The 27,342-nt window shown below is 38.7% G+C and overlaps 1 protein-coding gene and 1 long non-coding RNA gene across 3 annotated transcripts in view; one reads left to right on the forward strand and one right to left on the reverse strand.

Annotated features, from left to right (window-relative positions):
• Positions 1 to 117: 117 nt before the first annotated feature.
• The window catches only part of eya2 (EYA transcriptional coactivator and phosphatase 2), a 33,894-nt gene continuing 6,669 nt past the window's right edge, over positions 118 to 27,342 (reverse strand). The window contains exons 2-16 of one of the 2 annotated variants that reach the window (XM_054785037.1): positions 22,224 to 22,299; positions 20,177 to 20,219; positions 19,919 to 20,036; positions 19,210 to 19,329; positions 15,422 to 15,498; positions 15,167 to 15,353; positions 14,958 to 15,106; positions 12,969 to 13,052; positions 7,969 to 8,058; positions 4,240 to 4,298; positions 3,652 to 3,812; positions 3,438 to 3,552; positions 2,356 to 2,477; positions 2,164 to 2,264; positions 120 to 921 (exon numbers count right to left, since the gene is read on the reverse strand). In XM_054785037.1, coding sequence (XP_054641012.1) covers positions 841 to 921; positions 2,164 to 2,264; positions 2,356 to 2,477; positions 3,438 to 3,552; positions 3,652 to 3,812; positions 4,240 to 4,298; positions 7,969 to 8,058; positions 12,969 to 13,052; positions 14,958 to 15,106; positions 15,167 to 15,353; positions 15,422 to 15,498; positions 19,210 to 19,329; positions 19,919 to 20,012 — 1,440 coding nt within the window. In that variant the 5' untranslated portion in view covers positions 20,013 to 20,036; positions 20,177 to 20,219; positions 22,224 to 22,299 and the 3' untranslated portion in view covers positions 120 to 840. Of the gene's footprint in view, positions 922 to 2,163; positions 2,265 to 2,355; positions 2,478 to 3,437; positions 3,553 to 3,651; positions 3,813 to 4,239; positions 4,299 to 7,968; positions 8,059 to 12,968; positions 13,053 to 14,957; positions 15,107 to 15,166; positions 15,354 to 15,421; positions 15,499 to 19,209; positions 19,330 to 19,918; positions 20,037 to 20,176; positions 20,220 to 22,223; positions 22,300 to 27,342 lie in introns of both variants that reach the window. The other variant, XM_054785038.1, reaches the window with a different exon arrangement.
• On the forward strand, positions 756 to 17,034 carry LOC129186615 (uncharacterized). The gene is made up of 3 exons (XR_008572262.1): positions 756 to 932; positions 15,015 to 15,125; positions 16,784 to 17,034. It is a non-coding gene; the product is annotated as an uncharacterized LOC129186615 (long non-coding RNA).

The raw sequence follows: 27,342 nt of genomic DNA on the forward strand, positions 1-27,342 counted from the left end.
TTGAAGACAATTTTATTTTTCACATGTGAAAAATAGCATTAAGTGTTTCATTTTTAAATAACATGCAACACTAGAAAAAGCTATCAAAACTCACTATTGTTAACCTAATAACATTTTATCTAGTTGTAATTTATTGATAATTATTACCTAATACAAAAATGTAGAACTGTGACGTATTTTCTTTTTTCAAAACGATTAAAAGTGAAAAGAAAGGCCTCCTCAATGCAATTAACTTATTCTTTATTAAGTCTATTTTAACCGTCTGTCAAAAGAAAGTGACCATATAAAGCATTATATACAAATCGTAGCAAAGATGACAGGCAGTGTAATCATAGCACATGCACAAACCTAAGAGTCTCATCTCATTTACATAACAACGGGTTAAAAGAAGGGATTAAAACACACAGCATACAAACATTTACATCCCATAATGACAAGGCCATAATTTTTTTTCCAACAATAAATAGCTCACATTTAAACTGGTGAAATACAATCAAGAGTATTTTTAATAGCCTCTAACTATGACGCAAATTGATTTAATAGTCTAACCAGTCTGTTAAGACTTGAAAATGTGGTTTTCATGAGTAAAACCGTTGCAGAGCAAATGAAAGAACATTTTTGAGCTGAGACGAGCTGAATTTAATAACAAAGATTCATGGTAATTCCCAGTTGTTTGGTCCTTTTTTGTCCCGCAATTTATTTGGTCTTTTCGGCGTCGTGCAGCGTCGCCAACAAACTTCCCGTGGTTCTCTCCACTGATTCCGAATCAGTCTTTAATGGCCCTTCCAGGGTGCCTTAGTTCAAGCGTTCAAGTGGTGATACAGGTGGAGGTGTCGCCCTCTAGAGGTAGTCGAGCTCCAGTGCGTGGCTAAGAGCTTCCAGGTCTGCCCGGCAGGACACCCTCCAGAACGGCATGTTCTTCTGAGGAAACGGTAAAGAAATTCATTTTAAACGTAAATTGGGAAAATGTTTCATTTGTGTATTTGCTGGACTTCTGCTTATACTATTGTAGTTACGATGTTGTGTGGGAAATGATTCTTTTCTCGTCCATGTTTTCAGCAAACGTAACGTACGACTTCTAATTCATATTTAGCGGCATTTTTTAGACGTTACACGAAAGAGCAGCTCTCATTGCTCGTCAGTTCACGAATATGGTCGCTGTTTGTTTTGGTCGCCATGTTTATGGTATCCTATGCGCTTGCGCAATGCCTTCTTCTTCTCCCTCGTCCGTTGAAGCGCTACTTACAGCGCCCCACACAGACTTGGCGTATTGCTACACCGTTTAGATTCGTTTGATCAAAGGCAGAAAGCGGTAAAAGTAGTCACTACGCTGAATTTTTTTTACTCAAGTACAAGTAAAAGTAGAGGTAAAAAAGAAAACTGACTTTTTGGAGGGTTTGTAACTGCATGTAATTTTTTCGTTTGCTAAATTTATACATACGTTTTTGGCATTTACACTTTACATTTGCACACCTAAGTTATAAAGATGGTTCATTACAAATGCTTGTTGATGTTCACAGTAAACAACTGTTACCGCCTCTCTGATTTTACGTTTTTAGTGTGATTTTTATAGCCAATGTGTTAAGAGAGTATGTCAAAATAAAAAATAACTGTTGTCACACATGTGAAGTTATACTGACCAGAGTCATGCCAAAGCAAAATTTTTAAAGGTGAACAATAGAGTTACTACAATAGCGACTTACAAGGGTAGTCTCCTATGTACTGTAAAAAAAAAAAAAAAAGAAAAAAGTGGTCTGGTCGAATGTTCTTTAATGAAGTAGAATTTTTATGAATTAATATGCAAAAAAAAAATAAAAATCAGCATCTTCCTGCAGAATTTATCACCAGATGCTTGACATTTTTGCCATTAGTCAGCAACGGATAAGATTTAAAATATACAATAACACAATATTACTTTAAAGAAAACAAGTCTGACTCGAAGTACAGGTGCAGATAAAAAACAACTTCAAGAATTACCAATATAGCCACAAAAAAAGTTCATGACGCGACTTTGACAGTAACTTCATGAAAACCTCATCCAGTATAAGGAGTGTTATGTTTTTGTGTGCACAGGCTCTCTAGAGCAGCCAGTTTGTCTCTAAAAGGGCCAGCGCAATCCGATCCATGTGATGCAGCTACTGTACTGTACTCTTTTAAAGTTACCTTCTTAGCCACTGTCTCCTCTTCGGCTCCGTCCCCAACCACCACGTAGACGGCTCTCCTACCAAACCTCTGAGAGACGCGCTCGAAGCAGCTCTCTTTGCCTGCCAACGTCAACATTGACCATTTTTAACGTAACGCTTTTAATAATGGAAGAGGCTAATTTTGAGGGGTGTCTTCCTCCCCACTCTTTACCAATCTTGGTGGCACTGTATATGTTCTCGATGGGAAAGGCTGCTCCCAGACCATACAGAAGGACTTTGGAGAGAGCTGGGATGAGCTGGGTGGTGGTCACCAACACGTTTACACAGTTGGGCCTGAGACAAGTGTAAAAAGATGTTAACCTACTTTTGCCAACGACAATCAAAAAATACAAATGTTCTATCTTACTAACTTTGATAACAAGTAACAACATGATGGTTTAAACTCAAAACTACATCATTGGTTTTGTTGCTGCTGTGTTGTGCAATATATTTGTCATTAAATGACCAGGCGGTCAAAAAGGGCTACATTTCCATTTCCACTTTCTCATGCACCCCAAAGCATTATTATTATTACATTATTAAATGCAAACAACTGCTGTGGCCGGCTCAGAAAATAACAGCTGCGGATGTAGGCAACCTACTGATGCCAAGTGCAAAAAACCCTGAGGTATTATTTTAGATTATTTTAAGTCTGTTTTTTAAGACCTTTTTACCCAACAAGTAGTCTTTTTGGCCATTTGCCTATATGACAATGATGATTTGGAAAAAGTTTTAAAAAGGGGAGGTTTTCTAAAAGCACCTGTGCCATCGTTACCATCTAAACAATCTGCATGTCTAATTTTCACAAAAGAGTCACAATGGAGTAGCTTCCAAATTGGTACAGCATGCATGGTATACAAAAGCAAATAATCATCAGGTTATGTATAATCGCCGGGTCAAAAAACATTGCAATTAACGGATGTGGCTGTAGGCAACCTCCCAATGTAGTTTTTAAAAATTAACTCCACAAGATGGCAGTAGCTACATTTGAAGTATCACAAGTAGACAGCATCTTGCAGCTTTATCTACTTCTGCATGCGCTTTAAAATGTTGCTTGCGAAACTCAGCTGTGTTACACTTGCCATACTGTTTATAATGAATAATCAGTGTTTGTTTATTCCTTGGCACTACTACAATATTGGTTTTGTTGCTTGGTTTCGTAAATGCCAGCCTCTTTTGCCCAAGTTTTAGTAAATAAACGCCCCGCCTATACAGTATTTACAGCATTCACGGTAATAGATATGTTGGACTGACCTGGTGCTGATGAGGGCCAGAGCTTTGAGAGCTTGGGTCAGCCACAGGTCGGTGAGAACCTCCATCTCTCTCCTCAGCTGCAGCCACTCCTCCCGCTTGGGGCTGCCCAGCAAACCTGTCCACCAGGGGGCAGCATAAGTATTGCAAACATGCACACTTGTGATGTAAACAAGTACACTACCACTTTAACACAACAGCCAAACTTGCAGCTTACCTCCGACATTATTCTTGTAAGTGTTGTAAATCTCCTTGACCCGCCGGTATCGGAACGCCAGCTTCCTCATCCAGTCCACCCCCCCGTGGACCCCTGAGCCCAGGCACAATGAGCCGGCCCCCGCTGGGCTCTGGAAGCCATCAGTCCCGAAATTGTACGTGCTGCAGGAATCAAAATTACAGATTATAAGACCAGGGGTGCGTACACTTTTTCCACTGAGGGCCGCATACTGAAAAATCTCTGGATAGAGCGGGCCTTTTTGAAATGTTTATATATATTTTTGGAAATTTTGTAAACGGTTGCTTTTTGTTTTGTTTGATTTTATTTCTACAATTGCACAACAGGGGCACATAAAGTGCAATTTCCAATTTTTCCACAAGGGGGCGCTCTTAGCTTCACATTGTCTTGCTGCAGGGCTAGGTAGTACTTCATGGAGGTCAAATGCATACATACGAATCTCTGTCAGAAACAAATCCTAAAAATAAACGGTACATATCTATTATGAGCATAACACTGAATGGAAAGTGGGGAAAAGGGCTCTTCTGGTTTGCAGCTGAACTGTCGAATTTTTATTTTTTATTTTTTTACCTCAAGTCCTGTCCATTGTCGTCTGATGCTACGTCGTCGATATGAACCTGGTCACATTCCTGAAATTGAAAAAGAAAAGACAAATTATGACATTTGTGGAAGAAATTATATGTAATCACAAACTGCAAGTGTCTGACCTGGTGATGGTAATGGCAATGATAACATTTTATTTGAACATGCATACATGTCACATAACACAATTCACAGTTCCACATGCCCAAAAGCAGTTTCACATCAATTGCAATACATTTGTTCACTTCCTGTATTCCAAATGTAGTCTGTGCCAGTTAATACAGTAAATAGGAAAATGATAAGGTAATGTAATTATGCGGTAATACAATTGTCAACGTTTTTGTGACCATAAATAATTCATATAACAGTCATAATAAGTAATAGTCAGTATAAATAGACGTAACAGAACATAGTTGGAATAATGGCTGAGTACTGGCAATGAACTCACAAGAATGAAGAGTAATGAGTGTTGTCGTGTTTAGACAATCCGTTCCATAATTTGCTTCCACATACTGAAATGCTATAGGTTTTAAGAGTTGTTCTCGCGTATAAGTGTTTTAAGTTGAGTTTTTCACCTGAGGTCATATTTCTCCTCTTTTGTTGAGAAGAATTGTATGACATTTTTGGGTAGCAGGTTATTGTTTGCTTTATGCATCATTTTAGCTGTTTGAAAATTTACTAGATCAGCAAATTTGAATAATTATGATTTGAGGGTTTGTATGTTCCCTATACGCAACATTATGGATTATCCTAGCGTCTTTTTTGCAGTACACCTTTTGTCATTAAGGGGAATGTGCTGTTTGGAAGACAAAAAAACCCCACCTGGATTTGCACCAATTATTTTATTTTTTCCATAATATTGTGGTATTGGTACAGTGATGTTTATGTTATGTACCCAATTAACAATTAACCTCCATTGCAAAGTAATTCACATATTCCTGACTGTGTCAGTCAAACCTATGGAAAGGCACAATTTTTGATACATTGGAACCTCATTAGATTGTGCAGGAGTACCTAACAGAATAGCCAGTGAGTGTACTTGGCAAACGTTTTCAAGCTGTAATGATGAAAAAATAGAATAAAAAGGATTTTTTAAAAAGGATTGGAATGATCACTGCTTATCATAGCAATCCCCAGATACCAAGTTAAAAATATGCATCCAAGTGGATGATTTGAAAGCGACCTGATAGGAGACTGTCCCATATGACATAATAATGGATAATATAATTTGGTAATCTTGTAGCATCCTGCAGTCGAATGAGGCTTTAGTTGTTTTTGAGAAAAAGTATTTAGAAACAGTATTTTCCTTGAGGTGAAATAAGTCCGCTGTAAATAAATGTTAATGATTTTAGCATATAAATGCAACAAAATAAAAGCGAAAACAAGGAAGGTAATGTAAAAGTCAGTGGAGTAGCCACTAAGTGGAGTAGCCCTTACTTAATAAGTCAGCTCTGGTGGTGATGACAACGTTAATAACAACCCACAGCTCGTGACACGGCAAGGACAAGATAATTGCACCTCTACACTTTACAGCCTACCAACCCACTAACTGCTTAAGAGATTTACTGAGACCTGAAAACAAAAGGTGGAATAGATGTAAAAGAAAAGAAAGATGGGATCTGCAAATGGCTTTGTTGGCTGCTTTCCCTCCCTTCCATGCTCCTCCGCCCACTCTACAATGTTCCTGTCAGACAAACCGTTCTTTCTCTCTTTATAATCTGTTCCTTTTCAACACACACACACACATTCTTCACTCACTCTGCGGTTTAATTATTCTCAACTTGTTTTCCCATACCTGTGCTATGCATTACATCATGCTAACTTTTCCATTCCATTTTACAGGTGAAAGCTTAAGAACTAATGCTAGTTGTGGTAGGGCCACTTTCGGAAACTCATCTGCAGTTTTGTATATGATGATGAAACTAGCGGTATGTAGTCAAAACAAAAGTTTTAACATTTTAGTTTGCTTTATCATCCCCATATAAATTAATGTGATGGATTTATTTACCGTAATTTCCAGTGTATAAACCGCTACCTGTTTCTCACACTTTGAACCTGTGGCTTGTACAGTGAGCTAATTTATGGCTAAAAACTACATATCCCATGATGCTTAGAATGCAGCTTCAAGAAGTAGTGACGTGGACGAGTGAAGTTGAAGCGTATATCACATCGCTTCATGAAGTTTCATGCAGAGATCTTGGACACATCTTACAGGAAAACTGCACTTTTTTGGGGGAATTTTGCCCATCATCCACAATCCTTAAGTGAGACATGAACACACGTCTTTCTGTTTTCTGTGCGTTCTAAAGATATAAAAACAGCTACAAAGAGGCATGTGATCAATGCACGTAATGGGACACACCTATTCCGCTTAGACAGCCCGCGATTAAAACACCTCCAAGAACCTCCAACGATGTTTTATGGTTTTATATACATGCTGTGACCATGCAGTAACAGGGACATTCATGATGACTTGCAGTATTTTGACGTATTTTTGTCATTTTAAGCATTACCGGAACTTCCTTCCTGGGCACCTAGCATTAACTCTTCCAAACTCAAAACCAAAAACACAGCAGCAGTGGTGCCATCTCCAATATGTAGCGTCACCTTTCAGTCGTGGCCTGAGGCATTGTGAGCACGGCGCTGACGCGCTGCGGGCGAGTGTGTGGTGAAGCTAGTCGCTAGCCGGTGTGGTGTGGTGAGGTGTCACTACGCCAGTAATGTAGTTCTTTGGCATAACAGTGTTAATAACAATGTCTTTGTAGCTTCATATGCATGTCACATTATATGTGTAAATGGAGATTTGTTGATGGTTTTGGAGTTTTATTCTGAAGGCATTAGGCGGAATAGTTGCTTCCCATTACGTGCATTCTTACCTGCCTCTTTTTATCTGTTTTTATACCTTTAGAATGCACAGAAAAGAGAAAGACGTGTTCATGTTTCACATAAGTGCAGTTTTCCTTTAAGTAAGTGTAGAATTACTACAGCCTCTGTTTGGACTACTCGGACTGCCAGCCAAACCAATGGGTTTTGAAAGGACGGACTCCTGCGTGATGAAGAACTTTAGCTCAAACTAAAGGGCTAATTTGCCTCGAGACATAAATGACAACAAGAGCGACAACGAAAGAGAGAGACTGACAAAGTGTGTGACGAAGGAATTATGAGGCTGTTCAATGGTGACGCTGAAGGAAGCGACTTTAGTGGTTTTAGTTCCCAAGAGGAGGAGGAGGATGGCGATGAATGACTTTTCTGGTAGGCTACTGTTTAACTAGTCATATTACATTCACTGTTTGGGAAAAATGATTGATTTTAATAAAAAGTAAAAAAAAATCTTTCTGTGCACTAAATATCGCATGTTACGACGTGGACACCCGCGGCTTATAGACAGAGGAAGATAAAACTGCTGGATGGTGACCACTCATGATACGGCAAATGCAGCTACTGCCATCTTGTGGACTTCATTAAAACTACATCAGGAGGTTGCCTACAGCCACAGCTGTTCATGGCAATGTTTTTCTCACCCATATAAGAGGATGACATGAATTTGTTGACCTTTTCTATAATATTATTCAGCATTCGACATATTGTGATCTCTTGTCCTCTGTTACATCCATGACCTAAACTTATATGGCGGTCAAAGTCAGCACATGACCTTCCAAAACCCGCACTACAGTCTGCATTAGGTATAATATTGTGACGGACGTGAGCTACACTCACCTCCAAATCGTTGAAGAAGAGTCGCGAGTCAGCCAGATTGAAGATCATCTCCTCCATCCACAAACCCAGAGACACTGCTTTTGATGAGTCCTGTGCACACAAACACAGAAATTCAAGTTCATTTCAGGGACAATAAAAGAATGATTTAGGGACAGACAGTCTGAGGTTATTAATAACACACCAGAATAATCCCATCTCTTACTTAAATACTTAATCAAAGATAGCATCTTTGACAGACTGACAGCCTCGTAGGTCGCTGCTGTTCCAACACTTATCTCTTGGCTCTAATTTAGGAACAACATCATTCATCTTGACAAATTTCCTAGTCTTGTCAGTGCAGCTGCGGGAATCTTCTCGCTTCCGCCGCAAAAGGCCGTCAACTGGAAGAACGTCAACAATTTGGGGTTTCAGTGAAAGGCAAGTGCGAATCTGCTTCTTGAACGCTCCTCCGATTCTTATCTTTATCACACATACCAAACCAAACATTAGGTACACATGTGCTTTCTATTTCTGCCTTTACAAAGATTATTCTGACAAAGACTTATTTATTCATTAACCAGTCTTTGTATTTTTGTAGTTGTAGTTTGCAGGGTCCTTACTGTTTCTGTTATTTTGTCCGCCTTATGTCACTAAACAAGATAACCAAATTGTCATAATTTTATTTTATTTTTTCATCTCTTCAGATTAGGCATGAACATTGTTTTTATTTCCGTTAAGTTGGACATAAGCATTGCTATCCTTATAACAGCATATTTTTATTAATTCATATTTTTTAGGTTTCAGCATTATTTTTTTCAAAAGCATATTTTAGGCATAAGCAAGCTATTTTTTTAATTAATTACTTACAACCATTATTATATTTATAAATTCAAAATTTGTATTTATTTTTTGTTCATTTTTATAGCTATGAGCATTGTTACATTTGTAAAGGCATAATTTTTAACTAATTAATTAATTTTGGCAAGGCAAGGCAAGTTTATTTGTAGAGCACCATTTGTACACAAGGGAAAAGTGAAGAGTTAAGATAAAATAGTTTCAGTTGTCATTCGCCCAGTTGAATAAAAGTGTTTTCAGCCTGGGTTTATTCATGTGTATCTTTATTAGGCATGGATATTATCTTTGTAAAGGCATACTTTTTTATTTCCTTTAAATTAGGCATGAGACCATATTATAGTAAAGGCATTTTTTTTTAAATGTCTTTTGTTTTATTTTAGGTTTAAAATTTTTATTTACAGATTTTTTGTATTAGTTACAACCATTATTATACTACAAAGGCAGACTTTGTATTTATGTTTTGTTCATTTTTATTAGGTATGAGCATAACTTCATGAAGTAGAATTTGTCTTTATTATGAATATGTGAATATATTATCAATATTATTTAGTTATATTTACTTTTTATTTGCTTTACATTGGGCGTATTGTAAAAGCATAGTTTTAATAAATTCTTTTTTTCCCGTGCTTGAGTATTTGTTTCCTATTTTAAGGCCTATTTTAGACATAGGCAAAGGCATAATTTTCTTTTTTTTTGGTATTAGTTACAACCATTATTACATGTATTAATTAATATAAAATTATTAATGTTTTATTTATTTGTGTTTATTTTTCCAGGAATGAACATTATTGTCTTTATAAAGCCATTATTTTGTACTCATTTTTCCTTTTTTTCTTTCACTTTTCTTCATAAAGGCATCATTTTCTTTAGATTGCCCAGGTGTACCTAATGTTTTGGCTCATCAATGTAAATACTCGGTTTTGTACCATGGATACAGGTTTAGTAAAGAAATAGAAGTTGTGTAAAAAAAAAAAAAACAACTTGCTGTTGCACATAGCATTAGAAATGCGCATAAAACGATACCTTGTGCAACGCGGTGTTGCACACACTTTTTCATGTTTTCATGCTCTAAACACAATGCAAGAGCGAGCACGCTATGAAGTTTGTGTGAGCCGAGACTTTCAAAAAAGCAGGCGTGAGTCTGGTATTGTTTGGTCGCTCGTATGGGAGAGGCTGCAGGGTGTCAGCCAAAGGTGAAGGTGAGATTAGGTTTGTCTAAATTGACAAGCAGAGTTGTCTCCTGGCTTGCAATGGCACAAACAGCGGGGGTAAATAATTACCCAGTTACAAAATGGCACCTTGTGGTGATGACGAGGCAAAGATGGAATAGAAGGTGCAGGAGAACAAGGAGGAAATGTAGAAGGAGGGGCCGTAGAACAAGCAATGAATAGAAGGATGAAGAAGGATTAGTAAAGGGTTGTTCTTCTTGTCTAATCATTGGAATGATTATCACCTTGTCCTTAAAAGAGATTGCGATATAAAAGCCTCATTCGCATAATCCGGAAGGATAATGTACGAGTTTTAAAACGCTGAGTTCCCAGCTTATGTGATGGGACGGGGACGGGGGTTATGGGCAAGCGCGTTCCCACAGAGTGGAGCGCTGCACGATAGATGAGCTCTCGGAAGGCATGGAGGCTTCCTGTGGAGCTTGCCAAGATTCTGACGACAACAGTGCTCTTTCAACACACACGTTAGGTGTGCTGGCACTGAGGGCCCAGAGTCTGAGCTTGACTTTAAATTAACCGGTATCAATCTGCCATGTGTTAAGTGAAGGATTCTTTACAAAATGCGTGTTTGTTTGTTGGCTCGCAAAGCCAATTCTTGGTTCCTGGACAGCAGGACCGTACCATTTTTCATTCTGGGGGAACACTTTGAATTGTGACGCAAAGCACAAAAAGAGAAAATACTGTATATTGTTCACAAAATGTTCAAATACTCCAGAATGTGATATTTGCTTCTGGTGCTGGTTAGTTAACAGGATACTTCCTGGTTGTGAGAATGTTGACTGACAGGCGTCTCTCACCTGCATTGTCGGTCAGGAATGAAGTCCTTTAGTGACTCAAAATAGCAAAAAATGTAAATACCTAGGATTTTACTAAAATATCTAGGTTTTTTTGATCTTGCAGCACCAATTCTTGTGTACATTGGTTGCGTAGTTTTTCATAATTCTGCTAACTAACAAGCCAAAGGCGGTCAAAACCAAAACACCTTTTCACCTTTATGCTGTCGTGCTTTGGTACATTGAATTTTTAGTCAGTTTCTGGGTTTTCACTCTACCAAGTGCAAAACCTCTGAGGCAAGAGGTAATATTTTACATAATTTCAGGGCTGTTATTAGGGGCATTTTTACAAAATAAGACTTTTCACCGTTGCAAAGTATTTAAAAACTGGAGGTTTTTAACTCATTCTATCCCATTTTTCAAAAGACAGCCCCTTCAGTACTGGCTATTTTAGATGATTTTAACTGTTCTCTCAAGGCACACATAATATTATGTTCTATGGCTATATAAACATGGAACATACCAAAAAAAGATTAGACTCCCGTCTTTCATCAGTTTGTTTCCGTTCTTTAGTAATCAGCAGTAGAACATAGGTACGTTTCAGCAAAATATCATTTGCCGATTAGAAAAGGGAGAAAACGAGCTTTTTGTGAAAAGACACATTTCGAGCATAACTTTCACTTTGATACAAATATGTTTTGCTTTTTTGACAGCTCAAATATCTAAACAACTGTGGTAGCCAAAGTAACAGCTGCCTTTATGCCTGGGCTTCCTCTTGCTGGAAGGTTTCTCCTTCCTCTCATGGTGCACGTCTGCCACCTAGTGGCTGTTTTTATGGCATTAAAATTGCTCTCAAGCCTAATCTGTTGGTGAGGAGTTGCATCATCGCCTCCTTTAGCCTCTCGTGCAAAAAAACGTAAAAGACGTATAAATAAATTGTTGGGATTGGGTTTATAAAAACGTACAACTACGACTTTGGTATTGAATGAGTTAAAAGTGCCTCCATCATCATTATCATCCGAACACAGAACAATGCTGATCTGCATAGCCATTTTCATAGAACGACTCCATTCTATGACACTGGAACCGTTTCCCACCAACCCAGAATCCAAGTGGTATAGTCCCTTGTTAATTACCATAAATGCTCCAATTAATGCCTCGAACATCGGCCTTAACATCTGTGGCTGTAGGCAACCTCTTGATTTCATTTTTTTATTAACTCCACAAGATGGCAGCCGCTGCATGTGAAGTATCATGAGGGGCCAGCACCCAGCAGCTTTACTGTATCTACCTTTGCATGTGCTTTAAAATGCTGGTGGCGCAATTCAACTGTTGGTGTGAAACTCATGCATGTTACACTGTTGCTGGATGAGCAGTTTGTTCCTTAGCACTGTTACAACATTGGTTCTGCTGCTGCGGTGTTGTGCATTGTACTTGTTCATGAGTGACCATGTGGTCAGTCCTTTCCGCTTTCTCATATACGCTAAACAGTTAACTAATTCCCATACTGACAAGTATTTGAGTATTATATAACTGTGCTAACAAACAACAAACACATATATGGCGAGCCATGATTTTTTTGGTTAATTTTTGGCCTTGGTGGAGGTGACATTCTAGTTGAAGTTTTTGAGTTCAGTCCAAGGGAGCTTCCTCTGTTCCAGCGTCGAGGCGTGCAAGTTCATCAGGAATTTTTGGCACATGAGTCACATTTCAACACTCTTTTTGCTCTCCAAGACTTTTTTTTTGTCCTTCTGCTCCAAAGGAAAAAAACCCAGCATGCATGACCCTGCTCTCAAACTTTCATCAGCCTTGTGTCAAGCCGCAGGGGGACCGTGAGAATTCAAAACAGCGGATTGCTGGCCAAAAACAAGAAACGCACCACTGTCCACTATATGTTACGTAAAGGTCCCGCTTGCTGCCAATCATGCCACAGGAAGCCGGTGTAGCTAAACAAGCCGGCTGCGTTATGAAAAGAAACACGAGGGCCGAGCAGCAAAAACAGCCAGCGTGTGAAAAAGCAGTTCATCAACTGTAAGTCAAACAAGCGCCTCATCCCCGAGACCACGGCAGGACTGGACCGGTTTGAATGTTGTCTCAGAGTCCACCTACCTGTGCTACACATCACTGTCAGTGGAGGGGGGAGAATTGGGGAGTCGTATCACTGTACCTTGCCAAATCTTGAGGAGAACGTTCCCGTGAGGAGTGAGTGGAAAATGATGATGGTTTCATCCAGGTCCCAGATAAACACGCGCTGCAGTCAAATAACAGACACTGTAACGTTAACCTCGTTAGAAACAAAAAAAACAGCAAATATAGCTTTAAAAATATCAGTGAATGTTGTTGTCTCCACACATGCGGCGTGCACACACACAAGCAGTCCGCCTGACGCGTTCACTGCTTCACAGACAGTCGGACAACACAGAACTCTTAACATTGCACAACTTCTGGGTTGCGACATTATCATTTTTGTTGATGTGATATGAGGCTGTAATAAACTTCTCTCTACAGGCAAGTGCGATATTATAGCGATTTGGACGTTTTGTGTACTGTTAAGAGTTTGTGATGTCCAACTGTTTTGTGTGGCCGTGAACGCATCAGGTGAAGCGCTTGTGTGTGCTATGTTTGTGACGTTTGCTGACAGCAACTAGCTGACAACATCAAAGTACAGACATGGCTCATGCATCGGAAATCTCCGCAGGAGTTGTAGAAAATTTCCGATACATGAATTACCCTGGTATCGGAACCCAGTACTGATACTGGATTGAATGGGCTCCCATTCCTATTTGAAACTCTTAATTTTAATGACAATGTGTAATAAATAAATAAGTGTAGTAAAACTTGTCAGAGATGTATTTTGTCAATTGTCACTGTTTACAAGTGTGAAAAGAAGTTAACCACTGTAATATGATAATGTTAAAACAACAAATCACTTTATAAACACTTGAAAAAAAGTATATTGTGTATATATATTGTATATAAAATATATATGTATAAATTTGTATATAAAATATATTAAAATATATATATATATATATATATATATATATATATATATATATATATATATATATATATATATATATATATATATTGTGTCAAGGTTGTGTCCCTCAAAATTTTTGACTGTTTGCAAATGTAAAAAGAAGTTAACCACTAAACCGAATATATTAAAACAACAAAACATGAAAAACAATAAAACACTCTGAAGCATTTAAATGTGTAGTACAAGTTATCAGAGATGTGCCTCAATTTTTTTTACATGTTTGAAAGTGTAAAAAGAAGTTAACCACTGTAAAATGAATATGTTTAAAAACAATACAAGCAGTTAATGATGACGAGGGTGCAGTACAAGTTGCGTCCCACATCAAGTTTGAATGGTGTGCACCTCCCATTTCAGGTGTGAGGCTGTTTGCAAGTGTAAGAGGAAGTTAACAACTGTAATCAGAATATGCTAAAACAATAAAACACGGTTGAAACACTTCATGTTAATGTGTCGTAAAAAAATATGTGTAATAAAAGTTGTCAGAGATGCGCCTCACGTCTGTTTATAAGTGTAAAAAGAAGTGAACCACAGTCATAGGAAGACATTAAAACAATAAATCACTGTTGAAACACTCAATGATAATGTGTACTAAATAAACACGTGTAATAAAAGCCTCACATCTGTTTACAAGTGTAAAAAGAAGTTAGCCACTGTAATACGAAAATGTTAAAACAACAAAACACGCCTGAATTTTAATGACGGCAAGGGTGTTGTAAAACGTGTAAATCTTTTGCACATCAAATTGTTAACTGTTTAAAAGTGTAAAAATAAGTTAACCACTGTAATACATAACATCAATTGTTAAATCGCACATGAAGGAGACTTTTTTTTACATTTTTTTGTGATTTTTTTTTTTTATTTTTTTGCACATTTTTCCCCAAAACGTGGTGGAATTGGGACGGTCCAATTTTTTTTCTACCCCAACTTAAATGGGATCACATATTATCCAAAATCAGTGTTGTTCCTGCTTTGGCAGTAATACCCTATCACGTTTCAGTATAAATGAGTCAAACGTTCAGAGAACAAAATTCAAAATGAATAGGGAGCTTAATTAAAGACATACAGTAGTGTGCTATCATTTTGTTGTTCTGCTAATAACATTAAAGTCGTTACCTCAATGTCAGCATCCAAAGGTGGCGCGGGGTCATTGACTCTTTTCCTCCCCCTCAGCTTCCCGTCGCACCCCCTTCGCGTTGAGACTCCGCCCCTGTCTACCTCCTCTTTACCTGGCGTGGGTGGACTGGGTGGCGGGTGGTACTCCCCTAAAATGCACCATCCCGGGTAAGTCTCATTCTACAGATTCTCTGCATCAACAAATGTACCTGTGTGAGACTCTGGGCTGTGGCTGGGTAACATGACGGGGTGCTCTGGGTGCTGATAGGCTAGCGGGGCGGCGATGGCGGCGGGGCTGATGTTGCTGCCGCTCAAGTAGGGGCTGTTGTAGTGATGCGATGCGTTGTAATAGGGTGAGTACTGACTCTGACTGTAGCTGGAGTACGACGAGAACTCCTGGTGACAAAAGCAAAGAAGTGAGCGGACCCCGGGCTGATCTTTCTGTATCCTGAGGACACACTCACTTGCTGGGTGGGGTTGAATGGTGTGGAAGTGGAGATGGCATGGCCGCCTTGGAAAAGTCCCGAGGAAATCCCTGCACCTGAGTAATGATGGGAAGGGTAAAAGGTTAATACTTTCAGGTCACCTCATGACCAAAATTCCATCTAGTATAGAAGAGTCACTGGTTATTGGATCAGGTGTGGAAGTTGAAAGTGATTTATGTTGGACACACAACAACAATACAGGTGTTACGTCTGAGTCAAGCCGGGACAAGAACATCTTCCTCTCAGCAAAGTCTTCACCTCTATCACGCTTGATTAATGATATCTATTCTAATCTTATCACCTACGCCTGACAATTCTCTAATTTGAGCTTGCCAAATGATGATTTTGTATTAATTGTCATGGAGAGATTGTACTGCATGTGAGCAAGGGAATGGCTGTCAAGAACGTCTGACACTGGCTGCCTTTTTTGCTCGTCCAAAGCCATGCCGGGACATCAGCCCTGCAGTACCCCCAAGTTAGACGACTGTTTGAAATGTTGCACTTTAAAATAGGCAGCAGTCATCACCGCTGTTGAAAAATACAAAGAATCATTAGAATTAACAATAGATGTACTATGAGCATAACATTGTACAAGGAAACAGTTCACAGGAAACAGCATCATATTAGTTTATTTTTATAATTAAGCAAAAAAAGCATAATTTGTCAAGATTGAAGCCATTTTTTTCAAGTAAAAAGGAGAAAACATTTTTTTCCACATAAAGCAATTAAAAAAATAAAAATAAATACAGTTAAATATGATTTTAGTTTTTAGTTAGTTTGTTTTTTTACATTTAATTCATTTTTATTTATTTTGTGTATTATTTTCAAATTGAGTTGTGCTATTTTAAGAAAATCTGTTCTCTCTCAGAATAAAGTCAGATTTTTATGATGAGAATAAAATTGTATTTTTTTTTTAGAATAAAGTCATATTTTTTTCCAAAAAAAAAGTCAATATCTTTCATGAAGTTGACATTTTCAGAGAGAAATTATTCCATTACTTCTAGAAATGTAATCATTTGAGAATAATTTTATTTTTAATAATTTTTTTGGAGAAAAAAAGTCACAATATTTTTCAAAAGTCTTTTTTTTTGGTGGGGTGAACCAAGTCGTATTTCTTTGAAGAAACAGCCTGCCTTGAAACGTGTCCAAAACAATGTTCTGTGACATGTGGAATCTTAAAAATGCAATGTCCTCTGTTTTGTTGACCCCAAACTCCAACTCAGCGCCCACAGTATTAGGTAGAAATATAATTTGATGTAATTGTAAATCATAATTTTCCATAAGTCTACTTTCTTTAACTGGGTCCTTTTCTTCTTCTCTGTTTCATGAAAATTATACCAGAAGAATGAGTCATTGGAAGCTCCCTGGCAACCCAACAATCTTCAAAATAACAATAACAAAAACAAAAAGTCCCATATTCCCCTTTTGCTTTCACTGCAAAAGCACAACAAGGAAAAAAAACAACATCCTGCAAACATTTGGTCTTTTGTGGCAGTTTGTGACCATGTGACTTCTCCACTGCTGATTTATGCATAAGCACATTTTTCAAACACATTTATTTTGTTTGAGAACGCCATCTCTCCAAAGGCCGCTTTAGAAGGCAACGCGGTCACTTTGTGTGTTTACAAGAATATTTACATTCCTGCATAATGTCTGACATCTGTATTTTCTACACAAGAAAAAGGAAAGAGTATTGCGGAGGAAAGGATGAAGAAATGTGGAGCGCCATTCTATGTGACATGGTGAACAAGATGGGTCTGCCACCTTGTTTGGTCCCCTGGTCCCCTGGTCCCCTGGTCCCACTATGTTAGCATGAATGCTAACATAGTGGCAGTTTGATCAGAACTGGACAATATAACTAGCACTAAGTACTTTATTCTTCTACTTGTTGATCTGATTGATCCCTAATGGAGGCAGCAATTCAACTTCAAGTTTTTTGTGAAAGCTCCTTTCCCAGCAGTTTCTGTCAGCGCTTCCCCTTATGACAAAGGGGGGGTCCAAACTTCACAGACAAATTGAAGGATATAGGGGGGCCACTACACGTCAGTGTTTTGCAAGTCTCAAGTAAGTCTCACGTCTTTGATATCAAGTGTCAAATAAAGACGTGCAAGTCCAAGTCAAGTCTCAAGTGAAGACAAGACAGTTCGAATCAAGTCTGAAGTCAAAGGCTTGAAATTTTCAAGTCCTTACGAGTCATAAGCACTGTTTAGTGTCTCCCAAATAAAATGCCATTTTAAAAATGTAACAATCTATTTCATTTGACAAATGCAATGAATGCATTTTGAATTGTGATCGGTGAGAAAAGACCTCGACGATGCTCACACTGCAGCTCAATTCCAATTTTTTAGCTCATATGTGGCCTGTATCTGATTTTTTAACGTCAATGTGATCAGAACAATTATGATTGTTTTAAATGGGACTCAGGCCTCATTCGTATTTAGACATAAATCCGATATGTATCCGATCTATTGCAGTCTGAACAGTGAGGTCGCATATATCAGACCTATACGTCATCAGAACCATTTTTTTAAGACATCTTTTGTTTTATTAGGAAAAACATAATCTTTCAAAAGTAAAATAATATTTTTTTAAGAAAAAAAAATTGAGATTAAAATATTATTTTTTGAGTAATGTCAGATTTTTTCAAGGAAAAAAGTTAGAATCTTGCAATTATAAAGTTGAATTTTTTTTAAACAAAAACGTTAGAAAGTGATCTTTCACCCGTGTTTTTTTTTAAGAAACAAATTTAATATTTTTTAAATTAAATTTTAACCTTTTTTTTTTTAGAAGAAATTCTTTTTTAAATTTTTTTTTTAGAAAACAGTAAAAATAAAAAGTCACATTTTTTCTAGAATAATGTATCATGTACATGTTTTTTTAAAGAATAAGACTGCTTTTTGGGGAGAATTATTTTTTAGAATAAAGTTTTCACCAACGGCTTCACTGACGCCTATGTTTTGCTTTTTCTTTGGCGTTTTGTTGCTTTTGTCCAAAGGACTATTACTATGGACTATTACTATTACTGATGAACTATTACTGAACTATTACTGATGCTCTAAAGTACAAGCAGGCCATTAAAGTGTAGTTATTAAAGTTGCACAAAAATGGAAGAATCCTGCCATCAATCACATATAATTCACCTCAAAACTATTTTTAAAAGTCAGCGGGGCCAACTGACCAATAGGAGACAAGATCTTCATGAAAGAATAATAGTCACCATACTGTACAAGACAACTATCTTTTTTCTCTTTCATGTCCTCAGTCCAGTTGCATCTCATTCATATCGTCCACATCATTAAACCTGCTCACACCCTTGTGAAATACACTTTAACCTCTGCCCTTTCACTCATAAGGTCAATTTCACGCTGCTTTCAAAGCCACGCTTGACCAAGTGTCGAGGAATACTCGCAGTGTTCTTTTTTCCTCCCCTGCTTTATCCTCCTCTCTCTGTCTGTTTTCTCACTTTCCCTCTATCCTCGCCATGCCTGTTGTGTAGGGAAAGAGAAAAAGGAGGGGGGGCTGGTTTGACCCTGAGAATAGAGGAGGTGGTGGGGAGGGGTGCAGAGACGTTTGACGCCAAGAGTCCAGACCGCAGCTAATGGGGAACAGGTGTGGGGGAGGCAAAGCCAGGGAGGTCACGCATACCGAGACGAGAGGTGAGAGAGGAGAGTAAAGAAAGGACGGACACACGGTCCAAAGCAGAACTGTCTTATGATTAAGATTATGATTTATGATTTATCATTACTGTTATTGTTATTCAGCCTCACCGTGTGTGTGCGAGTAGCTGTACAGGCTCTGACTGGTGGGGGCGCCACTAAAGTTGGAGTAGCCCAAAAGTCCCGTCTGTCCCCCCGGCGAGTGGCTCAGGCCATCCTCTGTTTTGATGTCTGCACACACGCGCACGCACACACACACACACACACACGTACAGCAGACATCATGGTTAGGTTATGGTTCATTGATACAGTAAATGAAGGGAATGTGTTAAAAAAAATGTCCTAAATTTGATCAAAAGTGGGGGAAAAAAATCAGCGAAATTCCAAATAATAAAAAAAAAATATGACCAAAGAAAGTAAGAAAGAAAGGAAGTAGTAATATATTCTACTGTTACATCATTTTTAGATATTTACCCTAAATGCTCCAATTGACGCCTCTTTTCTATTAACCGCGGAGTCTCCCATAGCCGTTACATATTCATAACAGCAGTTCCAAAATCCTTGGCATTAACCACTGTGGCTGTAGGCAACCTCCTGATGTAGTTTGTGTGCGCTTTAAAATGTTGGTTGCCCTATTCAGCTGTCGGTGTGACACTCACGCGTGTTACACGTGCCATACTCTTGTTTACTATCAACTCATCAGTGGTACTAATGCTGGCGGAGCAGCAAAAATGATCAAACCTCTGATCAATTTGAGATATATTTTTGTGTATTACATTGTTGTGAGTGTGTGTATGTGTGTGTGTGTTTATATACTCACTGTAGGAGGGCACGCCGTAGCCTTGTGTGTAAGGTGCGTATGGTCCGGCAGCTTGAAGGGTGGGGCTGTACTGAGTCTGTCCGTACGCCGCCATGACACCTTCCCCCAGGAGATGAGCCTGAGGTAGAACACAGTACACATAAATGAATGCACACTTCCAGTAGTGCAATATTATTGTGTAGTGTTAAGAACTGCGTGAAGGTGGTGACTTGAGTGATGCAATTTGTAATTGTGTTTCAAAATAAAGGTAAATCTCACCAGCTGAGGCGTTGAGGAAGTTTGAACTCGTGGATGAGAAGTGCTGCAAAGAGAGATGAAAGACAATAAATTTGCAATCCAGCAAGGAAACATGGTTAACTACAACTATTATATTTAATTCAATAGAAATGATTTAATTAGAGGGCAAGGAAGCTTACTGTATTTGCTAACGCCCTCACTGTATGACAGAAGCATCATGTGTTTTCTCCAAGTCAATCAAGCCAAGGAACATAATAATAATAATAGTAAAACAATGTCTGATCAAATTAGTAAGAAAAAAAATTGTAATTGTATATCATTATTCTAAATATAGAAATAGGTATATTTTTATGTATATCTGTAGCTTTAATGATAATGAGCTGTGTTTGTCCACGCCTGTCTCTGACAGAGTGCGTGTCTCCAAGAAGCGCTGTTGTGTATTTGATCTACTTTGTACATATACACTGGAACTCTGCACTTGTCCAACGTAATAAATGCTAAGTTAGACTATTTACTGAAGAAAAACAACTTACAGCTCCCACGTCTGTAGCTGACTGGCAGATACTTGGCAGAGCACCAGGTGTCATTTTAAGGTGTGCAGTGAAGCCTTTATTTACCTACCACTTTTTTTACAAAGTGGTAGCTATATATAGGTGTATATAGGTATATATAGGGTGGTCCCACATAGCTCGGCGCTGCTCAGAGGCAGCATCATGTCCATGAGGAGGGAGGTTTTTCCTTCATGACGCTGCAACTTCAAAAACTTCAAAATCGATTTATTTAAATAGATTTTTAAGTCAAAAGACTCAATTTTACGTGATTTTTAAGAACATTTTGTGGTGTGAAAAAATTGACAAAAAACACACACTTTATATGATTTAAATACAATTTTGTAGGGTGGGAATGTCGACTTTTTAAGCGTTTTAATGAGTGTTATTTATAGTTTATAGTAGATCCCCGCTTTTCGTGGGGTTATGATCCGGAACCACCAGCGAATAATGAAAATTCATTAGATGCCTGTATAAATGCCTATTTTTGGCACAGGGCTCACACCTCCCTCCAAACCCTACTGCTAGCTTGATGTTGACATTTTCCTCCGATTTCAGATCAACAATTGCAATATGAGTGGCTGTTGTAAATGTAGATGTTGTAGATTAGATTCAGCTCCAGAATCCTCCCCTTCTCTCTTCAATATGCCTCACACACTTATTGAACACATTTTAAATGCTAAAATGTATAGATGCTCACTACTAGTGAATGATTATCTAAGATGATCCATTAAGATAATGAATCAAAATCACCGCATACGATGGTGCGTTCAAGGGCCGCCAAACAGAGGGTGAAATCTCAATGAAGAAACATTATCAATGATGTAAAACAGTACTTCCCAACCTTTTTTGACCCACGGACCCTCTCATGTTCCCACAAAACTTCGTGAGAATACACATTAGCACATAGTATCAGCATTTCAGACCAAATATAAGGTGAAAGAAAAACAGTAAACATACAGTATAGTAGTCTATCTGTGCAACGTGGGAGAAAGTTAGCACACGCACAATGGTGCGTTCAAGGACTGTCAAATAAAGTGGGGCGGGTCGCTGCTCGCAACAAACAACATATACATGCAAAACTATGGGATTTGTATTTGAAATATAAGAATGGCCTACATTTCCAAAATTGATATGCGTTTACATAAAATTTGATGTAGTTATTTACAACTGTGTTTTTTTAAGTGTATTTTTTTTTTTGTTTAATCATTGCATCTGAAAGCTTCCTGCAGTCCGGTACCGCTCCGTGGGCAGGGACGAACCAGTGGTTGGGAACCCCTGATGTAAAAGACATAAACATGCAAAAGCTGTGGGCTTTTTTTAAACAGTGGTGCATGCTGTACATTTTATCTGCATTTTCAAGTATTTATAAATTATGAACAACGTTGTAATTAATATGGTTTCTGCAGAAAAAACAGCCTATTTTCAGAGAAAAGAAAATCCATGAATACATGGATATATATGCGTATAGACCCCTACTACCTGCTGATAGTGTGTGATGTAATCATTGAGTCTCTCACCTTTCTGTAAATAGAAGTATTATCCACTTGCAGTCACGGTGCTGTTGGTCCGGTTGCTGTCGCGTCCTCAGCTGTCCTACAGAGACAAAACAAACAACAAGCATCAGCGCTCAGGTATGCACGAGTGACACATAGTGACAAGCCTTGGGCATAGTGAGCGTTCAAGAGGTAAATAGTCTTAGCGAGGCAATTATGTCACACCAGAAATAAATAGGACGATAAAAAAAGAAGCCATATTAAGCCATCATTTCACATCCAAGATAGCGTCATAGGGATGTAACAAAGTATTCATGTTTATTCATGTGTATTCATGTGGTTATGCTTACACAGCCTTTGCTTACAAATTATTATAAAAATGTGATTAACGATTTATTGAATTAAAGGTCAGAACAATAAAAATGTTGGATTTTGTTAGTGTTTTTAAACATTTTCAACTGTCTGTCAATGGAGAAAAAGAATATAAGATAATAACATTGATGGTGGTCATGATTCAAGTTAATTTACTAATTCAGTAGAATATTTTATGTATTTTTTATGAAATGTAGATGGCTGAAGAGTGTTTTTGTCATCTTTATAGCAAGAATAAATGAAATATTCCACCAGACAGTCAAACGCTAAGTAGGCAGAACAGATAGACAGCAGTGCCTGAGGCTCAGAGCTCAACATTTTCACAGTCAAATCCTCCATAAAGTGTAACAAGTCCAGCCTACTGATGCTTGTAGCAAAATATGAGCATGTCAATCAACTGCAAAAAAAGAAAAAAAAACAACAACAATTTGCAACAATGCTAACCTGGCCAGCCTGGGGAACCTCACTCCATTCAGGTTCTACTAAGCTGTATCGCAATATTTACAGCAAATAGTTATTTTTTTTAAAGCTACTCAGGTCTAAATTAATTATGCCCTCTGCTGCTTCATGCAAGTAGTGAAATCTATTAGGTCTCCAGTTTAGTATGCAAGTAATTGATACAGATATTATTGAGTATTTATCCTTGTATCACAGCATTGTCTCAATTGATATTGCCCATTAGATGCATCCTTGCAACACATATTGCACATGCACACAAACAATTCCTGGTTGAGGGTGGAGGGCGCACGAGGCCACAGGAACCACGGGATATCGGTGGAGGGGAAGATGAGTGGAAGCTCAGTCGAGATGTGGACGACTGAGGGGTGAAACTGAACCTAAAACAAACCCTGCAGTCAGACCACAAGGGCGGTGAGTGGTTGGTTAGGGGAGCTGGGGTTAGGGGGTTCAAAGGGATCACAAGGCCAGCTTCCCGTGAGTCTCAGGGTTCTGCTAGACCACTGCTTCCTACCCCCATTTTAAATTTGACTGGATTACATCACAGGATCCCTATTATGCAAAAGTGAGTTTTTAATGAAGGTGTAACAGTCATATGTATCCTTAGAGCAGGCATCACCGACGTTTTTCCTTGTAAGAGCTACTTTTAGAGCTACTCATTTTCGTAACATTTATTTTCAGAGCTTATTTTAAACCCAAACAAAGCGAATATGCTTGTTTTACCAGAACATTAACAAAATGCTGGTGTCCACAACTCACATTTTGTATTTCAGAATTAATTTCTTTCTACTGTTCTTTCATTATTAACTGAAAACCTGAATGAAAAGCAGGCTTGCGGGCACCTCATGTGGTCGTGGGGGGCTACCTGGTGCCCGCGGGCACCACGTTGGTGACCCCCGGACTAGAGCATGTTTATGAGCACCAAACGTGAAAAGCCCATCATCTCCCACACTTGCTTGCTCCACGTTTGAGAGAAGAGGCGCTCAAACACTTGCTTTTGAAGTTGCAGCGTCATGAAGGAAATACCTCCCTCTTCATGGACATGATGCTGCCTACTGAGCAGCACCAAGCTACAGTATGTGGGACCACCCTATGTATATACCTACCACTTTGTAAAAAAGTGGTAAATAAAGGCTTCACTACACACCTTAAAATGACACCTGGTCCTCTGCCAAGTATCTACCCGTCAGCTACAGACGTGGGAGCTGTAAGTTGGATCATTTTGTTTTTCTTCAGCAAATAGGCTAACCTAGCATGATGTTGCTAAAATGTGATCGTGTTAGCACTGCAGCTCACATAGCTATGCTAGTGTTGCTAACGTTTGTGCCACCCCTTAATGTTACGTTATTGTATGTGATATATGGCATTTATTACGTTGAACAAGTGCAGAGTTCCAGTGTATATGTAAAAAGTAGATAAAATACCCAACAGCGCTTCTTGGAGACAGGCGTGGACAAACACAGCTCATTATCATTAAAGCTACAGATGCACAAAACGGCATGTTTCCAGTAGGTCTTACTAAAATCACTGTCTAAAAAAAACGTGCAAACATACATTATTGTGGCACTTATTTAAAATGGCTGACAAATAGAAGAAGATGGCGCCTTTAAACTTGTTTGAAACTCATAAAGCTACAATAACAACACAGCTGCAGGTATTAAAAAGCAGCTATCGTCTAGTTTTGTGCTTACCTTGCTCACATTGATTCAAATCTAAATCATTATTCACATTTACATTGTTGACACGTGTAGGCGATGAGTCAGTTCTTTTCCGAACGACTCTGGTTGCACTCCTCAATGACCCTGCGATACTTTGACCTTTTTTTTTTTTTACCTGACAAGGTGACTTGTGCTTGTGCCATATGGAAGCCCACCTGGAGGCCTCCATTTGGACAGGCTGTCTACGTGCCTCCGGGTGGATTTGGATGAGGAGAGTGGGGGTGGGGGGAGCACACTAACGTTGTGCTTCCTTGCGGAAAGTGGTGATAACTGATAATAATATCATAATGATAATGTCATAATTATATACACAATTTGTTGTGATTCAATTGTTAGTTGTGCTTGTTTTGTTGAAACAATTTAGTAATATATTAGGAATAAAGATGATATATTAGGAATACATTTGGACCGCCACAAATAGATTTGGCGCTGCTTGTTCGCCCTCGCTCACACATAAACACATTACAGTGCACCTTGTCTGCCAGAGAATAAGACGACAGAGGGATCAGTGTTAGCGACTTTGTTGCTATATTTACTAAATAATCAGACCCCACTAGATTGGCTCTGACATGAAAGCATGTATTGCTCTTCTCAACAAGCAGCAGGTGCTGCTGTGGTCCCCTCCCCCTTCTAAAAGCACTCACAGGCGCCTCTGTCTTGTTTGTGAAGTGCAGTGCAAAAAAATCAACAAAAAAAGTACAGAATACAGTTCTTTCTGTCGTGGTAAACACATTTGTTTTGCTTCTCATGTTTTTCACTCGCTTTTCGCAAATGCATCATTGGCAATTACGCAAATTTGACCATGGCGTCATTATGTCATCCCTCCACAAATGCATGACAGTCATTTAAGTACAGTAATCCCTCGCCGCTTCGACTTTCGCGGTTTTTCAGAGGTATATTAATTAATAAATCATGCTGTTTTGTGGTCGATTACGGCCAATTATTAGTGAAAAAATATGCATATTTATGCAAAATCTATGTATTTTTTGTGTGTTATGTTTTTTTTATTAAGTGTTTTCAAGCATAACAATGGCTAAATGAACTAAAATAAGGCATTCAGAAGATGCAGTCAAAGACATTGTGATATGTAGTTCTCTACATTGGTCCCTGGGTGGCAGTAATGTTACTGTAATGTTCAGTGAGACTCACAAGCACCAGACCTGATCACTGGAACAACAGGCTTTTATTGCAAGTTTGAATGATCTACAACAGGCACAATAATCACCAACACAAGGTGCTGTTGCGGCCGTAACCCACGCCAAGCTAAAATTCTTCTCTGAACCCCCAACATCACTTCCTGTCCGCCCCACACTCAGCTCCTCTTGTACTGGGACACATTTATAACAATATACTTGCACAAGTTATTCATGTTTTAAATGGCTTATTTTCTGTTATAATGTCAACTACTATATATTGGGTAATATGAATGTAAAGGTGACCATTAGGGTCTTAGTTCATGGCTCGAGAGAGTTCTACTAATGTTAAAAAAACATATTTAAAGGTGGTTAACAGGTTCTCTATGCTGTAATTATGAAAATATTCAATTTATATAGAAGGAATCGTACTTCACCATAATCACTGTCAGGTCTGGAACCAATTAACTGTGATAAACGAGGGATTACTGTATTCATCTGGTGGTTTACAAGGAGGTGCTTTGCAGCATGAAGGCAGATGTGATAAAGAAATAACCTATTAGCTTAAAAAGAGAGATTTTAATATGAAATCCTTTGGTTCCCACTACATTGCGTTCAAATAAGATTATCTTCCTACTGTGACATTTGTTACAAAAAACTTGATCTATTATGAATTTTAGTTAACGTTCCTAGTTTGGCGATTAGTTGCACTAGTTCTTATTTATATATTTGTACATTTATGGATGTTTTAACATCGATTTACTATAAATTGCAGACACTTTCAGTCCAAAATCCTTCTAAATGATCATGAAAACATATTTTGAGCAATGCTTCCCGTGAGACGCCCAACCGCCATCCAACCGTCTCAACATCTCGTCGCCGCTGTACAACCTTCACCGTGTTTACATCATCAAACCCACAACGGGGAAAACTTGAGCAACCGGTCCGAGAGGCGATTAATCCTTTCTCTCGACTGGCAACTTTTTCCTCGAATAACTCAAACACCCAAGCGCCTCACTAATGTTTTATTCTCGTCATGAGGCAGGACGGCAACGACAACAGATGCTGAGGCGCTTGGAAAGAAGAAGGATCCAATAAATCTTTGGCACGGGTGAACCTGCTGCAGACACGCTGTAACTTTACCCCCTCCAGACATGGTGGGCTACCCCCCTTTCCACTTGACTAACCAGTGCACCACCCCCCCCCCACTAATGACAAGCTCTTTGTTCAACACTTTATCTCTTTGCACCCTTCTAAATGACTCCATCCACTCTGCCCTTAAAGGCTTCCTTTGCCTCTATCACACAAGGATCACCTATGCCAAAGCGATGGACCAAGTCTCGCCCACGGCCAGTGCCCCTAAGATGGGGTCAATGGTGGTGGTAGAGGGAGGGGACAGCTGGCAGACCTCCCAGCAGCCTGCAAGGGTTGCAGGACTGGGCTGACCCCAGTCAGATGGCGGTC

The sequence above is a fragment of the Dunckerocampus dactyliophorus genome, chromosome 8, assembly GCF_027744805.1.
Source record: "Dunckerocampus dactyliophorus isolate RoL2022-P2 chromosome 8, RoL_Ddac_1.1, whole genome shotgun sequence".
NCBI classification, from domain to species: domain Eukaryota; kingdom Metazoa; phylum Chordata; class Actinopteri; order Syngnathiformes; family Syngnathidae; genus Dunckerocampus; species Dunckerocampus dactyliophorus.